Source organism: Eleutherodactylus coqui, chromosome 1 (genome assembly GCF_035609145.1).
Source record: "Eleutherodactylus coqui strain aEleCoq1 chromosome 1, aEleCoq1.hap1, whole genome shotgun sequence".
In the NCBI taxonomy this organism is placed as follows: Eukaryota; Metazoa; Chordata; class Amphibia; order Anura; family Eleutherodactylidae; genus Eleutherodactylus; species Eleutherodactylus coqui.
Genome location: NC_089837.1, coordinates 295,368,245 through 295,386,138, shown reverse-complemented (window position 1 = coordinate 295,386,138; position 17,894 = coordinate 295,368,245). Strand labels below are relative to the sequence as shown.

General features: G+C 42.1%; 1 protein-coding gene across 4 annotated transcripts in view; it reads left to right on the top strand.

The window, feature by feature from the left end:
* The window catches only part of LOC136572657 (protein 4.1-like), a 116,546-nt gene that overhangs the window by 29,449 nt on the left and 69,203 nt on the right, over positions 1-17,894 (top strand). For all 4 annotated transcript variants that reach the window (XM_066573461.1, XM_066573479.1, XM_066573470.1 and 1 more), the window contains exons 4-5: positions 5,296-5,400; positions 12,629-12,671. In XM_066573461.1, the coding sequence (XP_066429558.1) occupies positions 5,296-5,400; positions 12,629-12,671 (148 nt within the window). The remainder of the gene's footprint in view (positions 1-5,295; positions 5,401-12,628; positions 12,672-17,894) is intronic.

Genomic DNA, 17,894 nt, shown 5'->3' with positions numbered 1-17,894 from the left:
TACATCGCGTTGCGGTTTTAACATTAGGAAGTCCCATTGACAATTGGAAGAAAAAATAGGAGCAAATTTGCAGCAGAAAAAAAAACGCTAGTGGGTAGTCACCCTAAAATGGTTATTTTTATTAAGATGAAAACAAGATTAACAGGGGTTTGTGGAAGGCTCTGGAATTCTTAGTCTATAGCATTTTTATTCCCTTCCAATTGTGTTTTTTTTTTTTTTTTTTTTTAAATCCTTTTTGATTCCAACTGCAGAATTCCAAGCTACAGATCAAATCAGAACAGGTTTGTGCTCTACTAATCTCAGAACATGTTTTATATGTGTTTTTTTTCCCATTTCATATATCTTTTTGTGGAATTGCTTTGGGTAGAATTATTGCCATTATTTTATGTATTTGCGTGAAGCCAAAAATGCCGCCTCCTCAGATTATTCTAAAAAAAAAAAAAAAAATCAGGCCTAATTTTAAATAGAGGAAGCAAGTATAAATATATATTTATTTACTCTGGTGTTTATGCCTTGGGTATTTATATCCCTAGGATGGGCACCAGTAAACAAATATGGCCTGCAAAGTTTATATTTGGGATTTCCGTGACCTTTTGTACCAACCAAAGGTTTTTCTGTTTTTTTTCCTACACGCTCACATTTACATCTCCTTCCAACCCTTCAGTTACTGCCTGATTGTTCTATCTCTATACATAACATCTAGGTGCCGCATCCTGCTCTGATAAAGCTCATATCTAAACATTTCTGATGTCCAAATGATTTGTTTTGTCCTGGCTTGTTGAGGCTGCAAATCCCTTTAAGTCAGTCAACAGCTGTCCATCCATTTACTAATCTGTGTATTTCTTTATTTTGACTCTCTTATAAATATATATATTTTTTGTGTTCATCTTTTTTCACTCTCCTTTTTGTTTCTTGCTGGGGTTTCATGCCTTTTAATGAATCCGTATTCCGACTGTTTCAATTAATTTCAGCCTCTAAGAAGTGGAAATGAGAGAGGTTAAATAAAAATGTGAGCTATTTAGTCCCTAATATCCCCTGGCAATCCAGCTGCTACCCTTCAGGCAGATGGAGAAGGCAGGTGCCTCCTTCCAGTGTCGGGGAGCACAGTGTATATTTGTCTTTGTCCTCATTTCAGAAGATACTGATTTTGTATCTGCAGCATTGAAAAGAACAGTAGTATGTTGTGATACAAACCAGCGATAATATGATCAGTGTTGTCATTCATCATGAGGTTATGTTTAGAGTAGCAGAAGGCTTTTATTTCAGGTTTTGTATTGTTTTTTTTTAAAATGAGAAAAGACAAGTTTTTCACAGAAGTGCTGTGTTTTCACGTTTTTGACACTAACAGTTTGCTACGTTTTCTTGCAACAGAAACAGTGTGGACTTCTCTGTTTTTGTTTATTAATTTATTTCTTTCATCTTACTTTGTGTTGTTTTTTTTTTGCGGTCCTTCGTGCTTTCTGCAAATTCCAGTATACTCTATGAGTATAGCAATTTTCTGGCATTTTCCCTTAGACTTCTCTATAGGAAAATTGGGTGATCAAGCATGGCAATGGCATAAATTATTTTTTTTTGTCTTTAGAAAAATCAGAAAATAGACTGTGAAAGAAGCCTAACCCAATTTAAAAAAAAAAAGATTTTACTCTAAAATGTTACTCTTACGGTACTTTAAAGTGAAATACTTTCTGTACTTTTCCAAATAGGAAAATTGTTTTGTTCAACCGATTCTGATTTCTCGAAGTAAATGCGTATCTCATCAGGTTCAGATGCATTGGACACTACATCTTTGTTTAATCCCTTTATCTCTGCAGAAATCCATATAATTACACTCGGACCACATTTTATTAGTTGACACCATCTAACTAAGGCCGCCTGCACACGGCCAGGTCGGATCCCGCTGCGAGAATTCTCACAGCGGGATGCGACCTGTGCCCCGGTATTGACCTTATATTCACCCGTCCGGCGTCTTCTCTCTCTGCACTTCGATGTACCAGCTGGCGCACAGCCGTATATGTGCTGTGTAGAGCCAACGCGTCAGCGGTTACATTTCTGTGTGGGCCTCTGTGAGGCTCGCACAGAAATGGGACATGCCGTGATTTGTTTACCGCGCGAGTTTTCACACGGTCAACTCGCGGCTGTCTGCATAGGATTGCATTATCTAATTATAGAAATTGATACAGTTTTAGGCTTTATTCACATGAGCGTATATTGGCCGCCATTTTCACAGCCGGGCGATATACGCTACCATCTGATGCATTGGATTCCAATTAATCAAATTACACGGGCGTATTTCTGCGGCTTAAAAGCGTTCGGCTGGCCAAAACAGCACATCTCGGCGGGTGCTCTTACACTGACCAGGAAATATAGGCCTGGCACTATCTTCCTGGCCGGAGAGGTGGGAGGGAGTTGAGCAGTGTGACTACTAAATTTCCCCCTCATCCTCTCCACCCCTTGCTGGCTGTTTGCAATGGGAGGCGTGGGAAAGGGCAGAGCTAGTTGCTAAGCTCCCCCAACCCTCCTTATCTTTGGCTGCCGACAAGGGGCGGAGAGAGGGCGGGAGCTTAGCACACTAGCTCCCACCTCCTCCCCGTGTCGAGAGCCAGGCAGGGAAGCGAAGGACAGTTTAGCAGAGCTAAACTGTCTGCCCCCGCTCAACAACATTGTGGGCTCGGGGTATATGCGCTGGGCTGTCTGAACGGCACACAAAGGTTAGCTTTGTGTGCCCATCCACGCGTTTTTATGTCGCAGGCAGGCCAATGTAAAAATGCCGTCTCCCATGTGAATGGGTCCTTAGACCAATCCTCTAATTAGGAGTGTGCTAAAAGAGAAAAATTGGTCAATGAAGCTAATTCTGGCAACTTTGTCACAACTAAGGAAACTAATTTACACCAATGTTTTGTGTTTAGATAAAGATTAAGGAATGAAGATGCTTATTAGATGCTTTCAAGAGCCATTTCCTTAAATGGATGAGTTTAATAAAGGTTTCATCGTAGAGGAGGGTTTATGTTATTAAACCAAGGGCATGCTCTAACAGGACTTTTGAGCAGTATTCCAATAATGCCATTGTTAAAATTGTCGGCTTGGCACTTTTAAACAAAGTTTAAGTGCCCACACTTTAGCAAATAAGGTACCTGGAGTCATCAGAGTGGTGTGGAGCAAGATAATCCTGGTATATCCCTTTGTGTCCATTTTCTGTCTTCCCCTGCCGATCCCTTGCCCGAAAAGCAGGGAAGCGGTGTAGCAGAAACTTTTGGCTTTTTGTCTTTAAAAATCTATTTAGAAAAGGGGGGAAAAAAAAGATTTCTTGTATGTAGAGCATTATGCATTTATTGTGCGGTGATAGAATATATGCTTAATGTTACTATTTTAAAAGGGAACGAAAAAGAATTAATGTATGGTTTCAGACACCATTGATACATGGCTGCTAGGAAATGTATCTATTCAGTAAGTACCTACTGGTTTCACTGCTGTGTCTTTTATAAGTTGCTTACTGCTATACGGGTTATGGGAATGTAGTGTGTTTAAATGGTTTTAGCATTTTTTTCACTGTGTTAACACTTGTTACATGCTTATTACTATGCTTGCTCACACAGTTTCTAACCAATACATTTTGTAACATTTCTGGGTTTGATGCTTTAACTTTTTGAGGCACAAATTAATAGTGGAAGGTAATGTGTTTCACAGCTATTCATAATATACTCCAGTCCCAATGAAATCAGTACAACTAAGTGTGGTATTACATATGTAGATGTTACTGCAGTATCATGCTAATGATCTAGGGCAGAGAACTACAGTTTGTCATATAGGAGCTATGGGGCCTCCTATATTCCCCTGAAGACACCACTTAGGTGGTGAAACATGTTGGAAGAGCTCTGTTTCATTTTCTAATATCAGTATTAGACCGCAGGCATTGCTATCCTATGCTATTAACTCTTTGGGGCATTGCAGTTACTCAGAACATGGCTAGACAGTCATACAATTTCCCTTCACGTTAAATGCTGGAGGTTGGTGTTACAGGTTTTGATCATCAGCTCATGTAGTCAGATGCAATAGACTATGTTCTGGAGGCTTCCCTGTACCTCTAGTTAGGATAATTTATTATTTGTTATTGGTCTCTATGGGGAATGCACGCCCCATTTATTATCTTTTGACCATCTGATCATCCTGTCCAGTACTGACTTGCTGAATAACACATGCAAATATAACTATAGCCATAGATTGACAGCTATCTTAGTATGGGATAGCATTGACAATGTGGATAGTAATGAATCACAATATCATATTATAATATATAATATCGTCAGCACATTCTGGGCTTTTAAATATTTTCGTTTCTATGTGCAGTCTTTGCATAATTCAATAAAAGTTTTATTTTAAAGGGATACAATTCCTAGCTAATGCTTATAGCAAGAGCGTTTTTAATTTTGATCACTCAGCCTAGTAGGCTAACAAAAAAATGTACGTGGCCGCATAGGTGGTGTAGTAAAATCCAGACATCCACTTTATTCCTCCATTAAGTACATAGCAATGTTTCAACCCCCTACGGGTCTTTCTCAAGCCATACTGTACTTTATTTTTTGCTGCCTTTTGGATCCCAATTGCAGGGTAATAAGCTGAACTGGAAGGCTGACCCTTGTATATAGATAACACAGGATCTACTCTTCACAGTGATGATCACAGCTTATCTATTACCCCTCCCTCTATAGTGACTTCTGTACAAGTCAGGTAGCATGACTTCAATAGTCTTCCATAGAGGTCAGTGAGTCAGGTTCTGTCCATTGTGTGAATGGCCCATGAGTTCTGCTGTAAAAGCATCTCAAAATGCTGTTAAAAGCGGCTCAGGCAAGATGGCCGCCACATAGTCATTTACAGACAAGAGAATATTAGTCTACAATTTAAAAAATTAAAAACTGATTAAGAACATGGAATATGTTTAAGAAAATGCAGCTGATACATTCTCTTTAGGAACAAGAGTTGAAAACTAAAGATAACATTCCTGCATGAAGTCTATGGCCAGTCTTTGGCTCTCCCTGGCAGAGTGCTGATGCTTTTATGCCCTGTAATGCTGGCACTTCCAGGCAGATCAGAAAAGGATATAACCTAAATTCACATGCTAATTATACCCAAGAATTTTGGAGTCGGATCAGTGGCAAAGGGTCCTGAGTACGGAGAGCTGAAGTAGTTTTTAGCTTTTTTTTTTTTTTTTATGAATTCATTTTTGTATTTTGTACAATTTGCAAAAACTGCAGCACATTCCTTGAAATTCGCAAAATTGCTTTGTGTTCTCTCTTGCAGAAGCATGCCAAGGGGCAAGATATTTTTAAGAAAGTGTGTAGCCACTTGAACATTCTCGAGGAGGATTATTTTGGCCTTGCCATATGGGAGTCCCCTTCTAACAAGGTAAGAGAGAGGTGTGATGTTGGCACGTCTTTCTATATTGCTAAAGCTTCACGAGCGGATGAAATTCTGTTACACTTGTGATGCTCTGAGTAACATTTTCATTGTTAATGCCTTGTCTGGTTTTGCAGAGAGCCAGTGTCTTTTAACTAGCTCCCACCAGTACTTTCTTTCAGACCTCATTGTTCACCAGATTAATCTGTCTACACAGGATGATCTTGCGAACGGTTGACCGCACTTCTGCAGCAGGCATAGAGACCCCTTCTGTCTGTGGAACTGCTGAGCATCTGTGGATGTTTGTTAATAAATACTAATCTCCTGGCACATCTTCTGTAAAAGTGGTAGTTTAGTGTAATGCTGAAAAATTGTGGCATTATATAAACCTTCCCAAATAATTGCGTGGCATTTAAAGCTGTTGTCAGGGGAAATACAGAAAGACAAAAGTACAAAAATAAACAGAACCACGGTTACATAGTAATCAGTTGATGGAAACAATAGGGGTGAGGGTCCTGCTCCAACGAGCTTACATACTACAAGTAGTGGGGTGATACAGAAGGTAAAGTGGCTGGAGATGTGCACGGTATGGCGAGGTGGAGAGTGAGCGATGCTATACACATAGACAATGATCAGACATTCAGCCATGTGACGGCAGAATTGGTATGACTGCAGGTGCAGTTGATGGCGGCTAGCAGGGATTGCAGTCAATAGGTCAGGGAGCATGTTATCAGGCGGAGTACAGAGGGGTTTGTTTAGGGAATGCGGTATGCCTCCCTGAAGAGGTGCGTTTTTAGAGCCCGCCTGAAGGTCTGTGAGTCCTGGATTGCTCGGGTATCCTTTTGGTAGTGTGTTCCAGAGGACTGGTGCTGCTCTGGAGAAGTCTTGGAGGTAGGAATGAGAAGTTCGAATTAAAGGGACACTCAGTCTGGTTTTGTTAGCAGAACGGAGAGCATGGGCTGGGTGATGGATTGAGATGAGGGAGGCAATGTAGGGTGGCACTATGCTGTGGAGGGCTTTGTGGATGAAGGTAGTGAGTTTAAATTGAATTCTGAATTTAACGGGCTGCCAGTGCAGTGACCGGAACACGGCAGAGGCGTCTGAGTAGCGGCTGGACAGGAAGATGAGCCTTGTTGCCGCATTCAGGATCAATTGGAGAGGGTAGAGTCTGGCACTGGGGAGGCCGATTAGCAACGAGTTGCAATAATCGAGGCGGGAGTGGAGGAGGGCAACAGTGAGCGTTTTTAGCGTGTCCACAGAGAGAAAAGAGCTGATTCTTGCAATGTTCTTGAGGTGCAGCTGACATGTTCGGCCAGAGATTGGATGTAGGGGGTAAAGGAGAGATCGACATCGAATAACCCCAAGGCAGTGGGCATGCTGTCTGGGAATTATGGTAGCGCCACACACTGAGATGAAGATGTCAGGATGAGGTCAGTTAGTAGAGGGCGGAAACACCAGTAGGCCCGTTTTAGAGAGGTTTAGTTTTAGGTAGAGAGAGGACATAGTGTTAGAGACAGCGGACAGACAGTCTGTGATGTTTTGGAGGAAAGGTGCAGAGATGTCATGGGTTATAGCTGGGTGTCGTTGGTATAGAGGTGGTAATGGAGGCAAAATCTCCTAAGGCCTCATGTCCACGGGGAAAATCAGATCCGCTGCGGATTTGTAACGCGGATTTGGGCTGCAGATGCAGTGCGGATGCACTGTAATTGTCTTTTATTTTTCATGCGGAGATCAATTGAGCTATGTGCTCTGTGTGCTCCCGCATGCGTGATCCGCACTAAAATGGAGCATGTCCATTTTTTTTCATGCTCCAGAAATTTTTTAATTACCATCCGCGGGTATTTATCTATCCGCGGGTGGTCAATGCATTCCTATGGGGCGCGGATCCGCATGCGGGGAAAATGCTGCGGATTTTAATTCTTATTTTCCCCATGGACATGAGGCCTAATGGTTTGTCCAGTAGGGGTTGTGTAGATGGAGAAAAGGAGGGGGCCGAGAACAAAGCCCTGGGGGACCCCAACAGCTAGGGGAAGAGGAGGGAAGGCACAGCCAGCAAAGGAGACGCTGAATGAGCGGTCAGATAGGTAGGAGGAGAACCAGGAGAGAGCAGTGTCCTTGAGGCCGATGGAACGAAGCATACTGAGGAGGAGGTCATGGTCAACAGTGTCAAATGCTGCAGGAGGATGATCAGTAGGGAGTAATCGCCCTTTGATTTGGCTGTCAGGAGGTTGTTTGACACTATTGTAAGGGCAGTTTCTGTCGAGTGTAGGGGTTGGAAGCCAGCCAGGGGGGTCGAGAAGAGTGTTCTCTGATAGGTAGCTTACAAGGCGGGAGTAAACCAGGCGTTCCAATAGTTTCGAGATGAAGGGGAGATTAGAGATGGTTCGGTAGTTAGCAGCATCAGTTTCGTCAAGATTCGGCTTCTTTAGCAGTGGGGATATGAGGGTGTGTTTTAAAGAGGGAAAGATGCCAGAGATCAGAGAAAGGTTGAATATAGTGGTGAGATTGGAGATAACCACTGGGGAGAGGGATCGGAGGAGGTGTGAGGGGAGAGAGAATAAGTTTTTGTTGGACAACCCTCCTTAATGACTGAGATCTGCCCTATCCCTAACTAGAATGAAGAAGCTTCTGTCTGCATCACTTAAGAGCTTTCTGTACCTTCCCGTAAAGTTGATGCCACTGATTACATTCATTGGGTCTGTTAGGAACAAATGTATAATAAAACCACTACCTATAGAACTTTGCAGATACAGTGTCCTTAATGTTCAACTCTGCTTCCTTTTCTGTTAAGATATATAGAGTTGTACGAGTTCATCCATCCTGTTTCCTGCTGTAGTTGCTAATGCTCCTATTTCAGAGTGCTGATAGAAATTTGCTGGCAAAGTGAAGTTCATGCTAGAGCTATGAACTATACATTTAAAACATGTAATTGTACTTCTATTCATGCTGTGACTATTTTAATGCATCATTAATAAAGAATTCTGTAGATTCAAGAGTGTGTGTGTGTGTGTGGGGGGGTGGGGGGAATGGCTGTGCACTCGCCAAAGCTACTTGCCCTTGTACACCTAGCACTAAGGGATAGTCGGGCTGCCACCTTGAGAAGGACAACCCATCACTTCAGGCATATCTTGCCCCTATGTACTTTTTCTAAGTGTTTCTAGCAGAATACCATCAGGGTTCACCTGACCACATAAGAAAGTAAGAGAAGTATAATAATGTTACACTGTAAAAAGGTGTAGAGGAAGTGGCCCGATGGCATGTCAATCTTAGATGGCGTACTCCACCCATTAAGATTGTGCTTTAGAGAGTGTACAACCATTATCCCCACTCTTGAATCTACAGACTTCTTTATTAATGATGCATTATAGTCACAGCATGAATAGAAGTACGATTACGTGTTTTAAATTTAAACAGACTGCTTTGCCATGAGAAGTGTTGTTGGTGAGGAAGCAAATTAGCATGGTTCATATTGATCCTCACTAAGAATAGATCACTGACCAGTAACCGGTTTCGAAGAGCAATTTTTTGTGTGTGTGTATTTACTACATCTCTCATATTGGTTACATTATGTGGGGAGACTAACATAGTTTTTAGAAGTAAAACCAAGAAAGGTACTATTGAAATGTGTGATCAAATGGCCTTATAATTTTGAAACATTAGAGCCAGAGGGATTAAACATAGAAATAGTCTTTAAAGGGTTCTTCTGTTTGAAACTCTAGGAGTAACGTCAAGTCCATTGAGATGACACATGATGTGGGCAGCCAATTCTGGAATATAACCTATTGATTTTATTCAGCTTTTCTCAGTGTATAGGTTTTAATCTCTTCTTAATTTTCGATTTTTAATCTTGATCTTCTTGTTTGGCGAAAAACAGAAAAATACTTGGGCATTTTAAATATCCCCTTTTTTTTTTAAAAAAAAGGAATCGCATTCACAATTTCGAAATATATATTCTGATTATCAAAATTGAATAGGAAAATTCTAATTAACAGTACTTACTAAGGAATTGCTGTGCATAAAATTCCATTATGTGAGAAAGGGACACAAAACTTTAGTTATAAACACATGAAGGTTGGTGTTCCTTCACCATCATCCAAACCCCAACATGTACTGTCCTCACCCCTTTATCACAGCCTCCATATACTGGCTTCCCCTTTTGCCTCCTAGCCATCACAGCCTCCATATACTGTGCTTTCCCCCACCCAGGCATCACAGCCTCCATATACTGTACTTCCTTGCTCCCTCCCCCCCATCCATCACAGCCTTCTCATACTGTGCTTCCCCCACCCCCCGCCAGCCATCACAGCTTCTATATACTGTGCTTCCCTCTCCCCTAGCAGTCACAGCCCCCCCCCCCCTCCAGTCGTCATAGCCTCCATGCATTGTTCTGAACCCCCAGTTATTACAGTTCCCATGTACCTTCTCCTTCTGCATTGGGCAACATGGAGCTTACTCCTCTTCATTTAGTTGTATGCTTGAGCTGAGACAGTGCAGAAATCGAGTCTAACGTTGATTGGCTGAGCCTCAGCCAGTCTGCAGTAGGCTTATATACAGCACAAGCCGAGCACTGATTGGTTGAGCAGCAGCCAATCAGCACTATGCTTGATTCCTGCCATCTTCCAGATCATCAGCTTCCAGTATATCGCTCCTTTCTCCTGCATACAGTTTGTTTCAGTTAATTCCCCCTCAGCCTGATATTGGCCCTACCTATAGCAGGTGTGGTTGATAGCCATTTGACTATTTTGGCAAAAGTCAAAAATTGTGCCTTTGTAAAATGGCAAAAATGGCAAATTTAAAATAACTTGATTACTTGCCCAGCTCTATGGCTATATACGATTTGATTAATACCAGACTATCTTACAGATTAGTGCTTTTATAACAGTTTGAAGCTTTACTTTCTAGTGAACGGAGCATAACATGATTGTTTCGAGAAATGCAACTGCCGTAATCATTCTTTTATAAGAAAGAAGCCAAGATCTATAAATATGTACTAAATATTGGGTATGAAATTTCGGCTGCACCAATGTGATGTAGTGTGCCACATAATGTGGCGTTCAAGGACATTTTGACATAATGGTGGGACCTGTAAAGGTCTCGTCAGTAGGCCTTTCAAGTGCACCTTTCCCTTTTAAACACTGATCTTTCTCTTCTGATGCCTTCACTGTAGGGCTGGGCATTAAATTAACCATTTTACCAAAGCACGATTCAGAATTTCATCAGAATCGTGAAATTAATACTAGACCCACTAATGGAGGATGGAGCCAATATCAGGCAGAGGATTTACTAGATTCCTGCGCTCTCATAAATGTACAGTATTCAATTAGCCAAGTCTCAGTCATTCAGTGCTTGTACACTGCATTGTCTCCTGGCTGAGAAGAGGGGTCAGTGTGGCTTCTGAAGGACGTGGAGGAGGCTGTGATGACGGAGGGGAAGAGGACAGTACATGAGAGGCTGTGATGACTGAGGAAAGTGATGACCACACATGAGCAACTGATGACTCAGGGGGGAAAGGACACTATGTGGGGGACGCTGTAATGACTAGGTGGGGTGAGAACAGTGCATGAGGGCTGTTTATATACATATAAAGAATGGGGTCCACTCCCTTAAGTCATAACTAAAGTTCATTGCCAACACTCCTTGCATGAGGGAGTTGTATGCACCACAGTTTCTGAAAGGAGTAAGTCTTTTTTTTTTTCCCAATGTTTTCAACCATCTGCTGTATGGGCGATAACCAATAGATCAGTGTTGGTCCAACCACTAGGACCCCAACCAATCCAAATAATGGAGAACCAGTGTACCCCCTGCTCCTCAATACAGGATTGCTTCTCCCGGTCGGTATAATGTTGCAGTGAATGGACTATGTTCATTTCAATGGGGCTAACAGAGATGGCAGAATACAAAGCTCTCAGCTGTTTCCATTGGCCCCATTGAAATTTATCTGGCAAGCATGCGCGGCTAGCGGTCCATTCACTGTGACATTATAGCAATAGGAAGAAGCAACCCTGCATTGAGAAATAAGGAGGACATTGGTCTCCTGTTCTCGGGATCAGTAAGGGTCCCAGCAGTTGGATGCCAACCGATCTATCAGTTCTCACTCAGTGGAAGGATGCCCACTTGGGGGGGGGGGGGGAGTTTACTGTCCAGAATACTCCTTTTTGATGTGCATTGAATTATCAGAATTATCAGAATTCTTTAGGACAATTTTGATAATCAGTATGCATTAAGGAACTGCTTTGCATGCAATTTCCTTATGCACTAAATGTCTCAGTATTCTTCTAGCTTGTTTTCTTTTTTTAAATGCTAAAGATTGGAAAGACAGACGATGCAAAACACAGTTAAAAATGGCACTGCCCTCGGATAACATTGCATGGGTATTGTTTAGTTTATGGTTAAGAGTAATCCTAACTCCAGCCACAAATATTTATCATCTGTCTCAACCACCACTGTACTGGGAACTGCAAACACCCTCTTCTTTCTCATCCTGCCACCGTCTCTACAGGCTTTTGTTCACATCTTGTAGTTTGAACAGGGCTGCAATCGTTCGTGCATGGCTGCTTCTCCATTGAAACTCTTTGGGAGTGATGGAAACTCCTGGGACATGGATGTAATCTTGGAAAATACTTAGCGTTCTCGTCTCCGTTTTATCGGCTTGCTCCTGCATATTGAACAGGAGGAAGTGTTTGGTTTTTTTTTTAAACGTTTTCTGATCAGGTTAATTTTTAGCCTTTATTCTTGGTATTGTAATGCCCCAACAGTTAAACTGGAACTGACAAAAAACACTGTGCCCAATAAGCACCATGACCCTGTTATTCTTGGGAGTGGGGCATCCTATCTCAAGATGTTTAGGTGCACATATCCTTGACAACTGCACCAAGCAAGGGTTTTATAAAGATGTACAAAGCTACAAATCTTGCTTTTACATTATGACATGCTTTTTTTCTCTTTTCCCCATAGAATGTATTGTATAAACATGTATTAAAAAGTCTATCACTTACATGGGGAAAGTATTAGTTTGTCTCTGTTCTTTCAGGCTACTCATGAACCAGAGATATTGGTAGGAGGTGCGCTAAAGACTCAGAGCATGTAGGCTACTGTTTGATATCATGTTATACTCTTGTGTTGTGGCAAGACAGATTGTAAAATGGTATTTTATTTGTCGAGTACAAATCTTTTCATTACGTTGAAGTAATTCTTATTTATAAAAAGAAGGAATGAATAATAATCTCTTCCATTTTAGATCTGGATTGACCCTGTGAAGGACATCCGGAAACAGGTGCACGGTCAGTATGTTCTTGTGTTGATGTCCTCTTGTTGAAGGTTTGAGTTTGTATGAATGGGGGTGTAATGATTCTAAGTAAAAGATTGACAACATCATGAAAGCGGTTAGCCCACCAAAATCACATGATGGGTGGTAAAGTATATGATCGCTGGACCCCCAGGAAACGGGGAGACCCACGCACCCGAGCCCCCCTGGTGAATGAAGCAGCTGTGCATATGTGGGACCACTGCTTCATTTACAATCTATGGAAATAGGGAAGCGATGCGCTCGGCTATCTCCCTTAGTTTCAAAGGTGAGTAGAGCAGTATTCACATACTCCTCGGTACAGCCTCGTCACTCTCATGATCCTTGTGGGTCCTAGTGATCGGACCACCAACTTCCATACGTTAATTATGATAGATACATGTTTTCCTTGCTATAACCCTTTCAAGCGCTCTAAATTGGTTTCACACTAATGCCACTTCTGATGGCAGTTTGCATGATCTGTCAATTTAATCCGGTCTGGCTCACAAAGTGCAGATTGTATCTGAACAACTGAACCATGTACGGTATCATCCTCTATATAGGATCCCCTCTTCCCAATAATGTTTTGACTGCACAGTGAATGTTGTATAAATTACAATTTTAAAAAAACACACCCAAAAATTTTGGTAAAAGTTGTTTAATAGTTGTTGCTGAATGCAGAGACATGTTTATTTTTATTTTTTTAAGTTTTCCATCCAGTAGCAGCATGTGTACTTTTGAGCTCTTTTGGGATATGGTAAAAAAAGACTGCAAAACCAAGCTATATTGCCATAAATTTTTTGGATTCTGTTTTTACACCATTCACTGTGCAATACAAATGGTATTTAAAGGGGTTGTCTGTTATCTATTTTTTTAAATCTGTCTTCCTCAAGCCCAAACCTACTAAAGCAGCTAATACTCACTTGTCCCCCCGCTGGCAGCCCCCCTGTGATGTGCTGTTCTCAAGCTTGCAGCAACCTGTGGCTTCCCATACACAGACTGACTGCAGCCTGTAAACAGTATGTCACAGGGGAGACAGTCTGCAACATGGGACATGCGTGGAGCCGGCAGAGATATATTAGTTGTTTTATTATGTTTGGGCGTCAGGAAGATAGATGGATATATTTTTTAAAATCTAACTCTGACAACCCTTTTATAACTTTTCATTCTGGTTGTTACAGTTACGTGATACCAAATGTGTATAGAATCCCTTTACTAATCAGGCAGTTTATTGACTCTCTAGAAAACTCCGTAAAATATAATACATTTAGTTGATCTAAAATAAGAATAGAAAGCTTGCATCATTCAAATGAGCTAAGAAACTTAATTAAAAGAATAATACAGCATAAACCAGTAATAATGTGTATGTTGGGCACATAATTAAAACATAAGTGAGTCCAAGGTCATGGATGAGGGATCAAAAATTCATACTGACACTGCAAGGCCCTCCCATTGCACATAGGTCCCTGCATATTAACTATTTACCAGGAAGCAAGCTGAGCCTCTGGCGGCACCCTGCAGCTTCACAGAAGGGGAGGCATTACCGCTAAGAGCTGTTGGCTGAAGGAGCTGTGCGCATCAGCAGCTACTGTTGGAGAACTGATGTCTTAAAAAAAAAAAAGTTAAGAAAAAAATGCTTCCCTAACTACCAGCCAATTTTCAGGTTTCTGTTTTCATGTTTTTTGTTTTTGTCTTTCAAAAGCTATAATCATTATTTCTCTAGCGACATACCCACATGAGGGCTTAGACAAACTGTATGCTTTAATGGTAGTATATAAGGTGTTTAAAAATTACTGTGGGGTGTAGTAGAAAACAAAAATCACAATTGTGCTTTTTTTTTTCTTTTTTGTGTTTATGGTATTCACTGTGCAGTAAAAATTACATATTAACTTAATGGTCAATACGATTACAGCCATTGGGCTTATATATTTTAATTAGAGATGAGCGAGCACACTCAGATAAGTCAGTTACTTGAGCGAGCCTCGCTTTTCTCGAGTAACTGCATTCTTGTCCGAGCGTGCTCGGGGGGTGGCGGGGGTGAGCGGGAGGGGGCGGGGGGGAGGGAATGAGAGATCTCACTCACTCTCTAGACTGCTACTCCCCGCTATCCCCCGCCGCCCCCCCGAGCACGCTCGGACAAGAGTGTAGTTACTCGAGAAGAGCGCGGCTCGCTCAAGTAATTGACTTATCCGAGCGTGCTAGAATTTAATTTAATTTAATTTTTAAAAAAATGGCAACAGCTCATGGAAGTTTTCTGCTGCTTCCTTATCATTTTCGGTATAAAGCCCTGAATGGATCATGTGATGTGACCATTTTGCACACCTCCCTGTATCTTCATGATTTCACTTGTTTGAAAAGCCCATTTTCAATAGATTAATGTGTTGTGCTCTCTAATCGTGGGTTATGTCCTCGCGGAGCACTCGTGGGTTATGTCCTCGCGGAGCACGTTGTCCACATTTTACCATAATAAAACTAGTTTTAACTTTTTAGCTGTGCTCTCGTTTTTGGATTTGTAATCAGCGTGATGCAGCTTAGTGATGATGGGATGGGAGGGGTCGCTTAAACCTTTGGCACAGATCTCTGTGGAAATGGGTAGCTGAGAGACAGCGGACAACACTGATCCCTTTCCAGATGGCTCAATGGCCTCTGGATTTAAGCCTCTTTAGCTGATCAGTCATCTGTGTTGTGTTGTTTCAAGATGAGTTTGCACCATAAGCTGGCCTCCTTTCCCTTCATCTAGGTCCCTTTCTGCCGCAGCACAATGGGATATTTTGTTGTACTCGCATCCCTTTCCTTTTTCAAAACATATGCTGGCTTACATTGTAAAGTAATACAGGTCTTCCGCAGGATTGCATGTTCTCGCGGTCCGTATACATTCCAGTAGTGTATTGGAACATGCTCGGAGATTTTGTTGCAATTCAGAACGGTTCAGTCCACCTATACTCCGACTCCGGACCCCTACCACTCCAGTGCCACAACTCCAGTTTCCTTGTCTGCTCTGTTTACAAGCTGCAGCCGGTAACGTCCTGTATACAGACTGACCGCGGCACCCAGCAGTGCACTGTGATTGGCTGTATATGTCACATGACCAACTGCAACATATAAACAGAGCAGTCAGGGGAACAGGATGGATCCATGTAGATGCGAAACTGGAGACTTTGGTTCTTTTTATTTTTCACCGTTGCCTACAGTTTTAAAGGAGAAAATGTGTAATTCTGAAAACCCCTTTAATACTTCACAAATATATTAACAGTTTATAACGGACTACCTGAAATAGAATTGCTTGTGCATTAGGGAGGTCTGCATTTAACAAACTGTAAGGTCGAGGTTACACAGCCGTAAAACCCTATGTGAATCGTGCAGGGTTTTACCATTGTGGAGCCTGCGGTGAGCCGGGTTGTCGCTGCATGACCGTGTATCTCATGCATGCTGTCACGCGCAGTCTTAAGCTGACTGCACACGGGCATATATGCATTGCGCAATCCAGAGCAGGCGCCCGCCTCTGGATTCCGCAAAAAAAACCCCAAAAAAACGCCCATAATATGCTGTGGGGAAAAACGCATTTTCCTGCACAAGAGCGGAAATCACCGTTTTCCGCTCGCGTGGGACTAATGGCAGCATGTTCTATTTTTGTGTGGGCTCTGCACAGACGACTTCCATTGAAGTCAATGGAAGCAGTCTGAACTGCGGCCCTTCTGCTATGACATTGCGAAAAGGTTGTGGATTCTACGCCATTGCTAGGCGATGACGCAGAAAAGCAGAGGTTTTAAAAAATATATCTGTACTGCGTATGTCCGACAACTCGCCGTGCGGACCATCCGCCGTACAAAGAAGCCAAAGATATGAGAGGTACGTGTGGATGCTGGCCGGGCACAGCGTCTCATTCCACTGCGGACCCCCAAATGCAGTATCCAACCTGGTCGTGTGCAAGCAGCATTACTGTTTTTTGCTTTGTTCTGTTTTTTTAAATATCCCATGCTGTTGCTTTGCAATGGCAAGTATATATTCCACCCATACACAATGTAATTACGTATAGGCGGTGTTTGCCTGTGAATTACCGCGTATAACATGCACGTAGACCACACGCTGAATACTCTGTAATTTTGCGCTCGTGTGAGCCCGGCCTAAGGCTATTTCTTTATGTAGTATAAATGGTGTAGACTCTCTACAACAGAATTCCTGCAGCATTCTGCAGTACAAGCCTTGTAGTAGGGATTTCAAGTAATCTCATTCAGGTGACGGAAAATATCCGCAGAAAATCCACAGCAGAATTGACTTGTGGATTTGCAGTGCAAATGTAACCTTTTGCAACGGAAAGGGGGGAAATCTGCCCCAAATTTGCAGCATTTCAGCAGTGAAATCTGCAACAAAAACTACGTTTTTGGTGTGGATTTTTTGAAGGTCTGCCTCATATGGCTGTAGCTTATGGGTAATTTCACACGCAGCACTTTTTGTGGAACTTTTTTAGGCAGTTTTTTGTTGTGTGTTTTTCCTTTAAGCCAAAGGCATGGGGAAAATGTAATGTAATGTAAGGACTTGTCTCCTTCCTGCCCAGTCTGCCTGTTCTGCTTTATCCCATAACATTTTGTAGTGGGGGAATGGGATCCAAGGAAAAAGGGAGTTATTTTTCCCATAGCTGCCCTGATCTGACAGATCCTTTCTGTTTGCACTTTTACACTTTAAACTGTAAAACCCCATAAATAACCGCGGTTCTGCTGCAGCCTGTGGATGCCGTTTTTATAGGTGTACCAAGAAATGGCATTGTAGAACCTCATGTAACACCTGCACTCAGGCAGCCACGGTTATTACCTGCAGAGAATGCATAGATACACAAAGTGTAAGTTGGCCTTATTTGCTTGTCAGTTTGCTTCTACTTTCAGTGAGGATTCCATCATACAGTACGCAATTTCCTTGTTGCACAAACAAGTAACTGTATTTCATGTTACATCTATTTCACTACAGACAGGAACTCCCAAAATGTACCAGGGCCTATTTATAGGCAAACACGTAGCCACTTTTACCGCGATTAGGACAGTGTCCAACTGTGGTACAACGCTACTGTTGATTTTAATGAGACTTTGGAGACCTGCGTTCGAATGCGTCGTTTTTAACGCTGCGATTTTCAAGTGCGGTCTGTTCTTTTTCTGTGCATGTTCACATTTTGCACTCCCGTCACAATGATGGGGTGTGTTTAACCCCTTAAGGACACGGCCTATTTTGG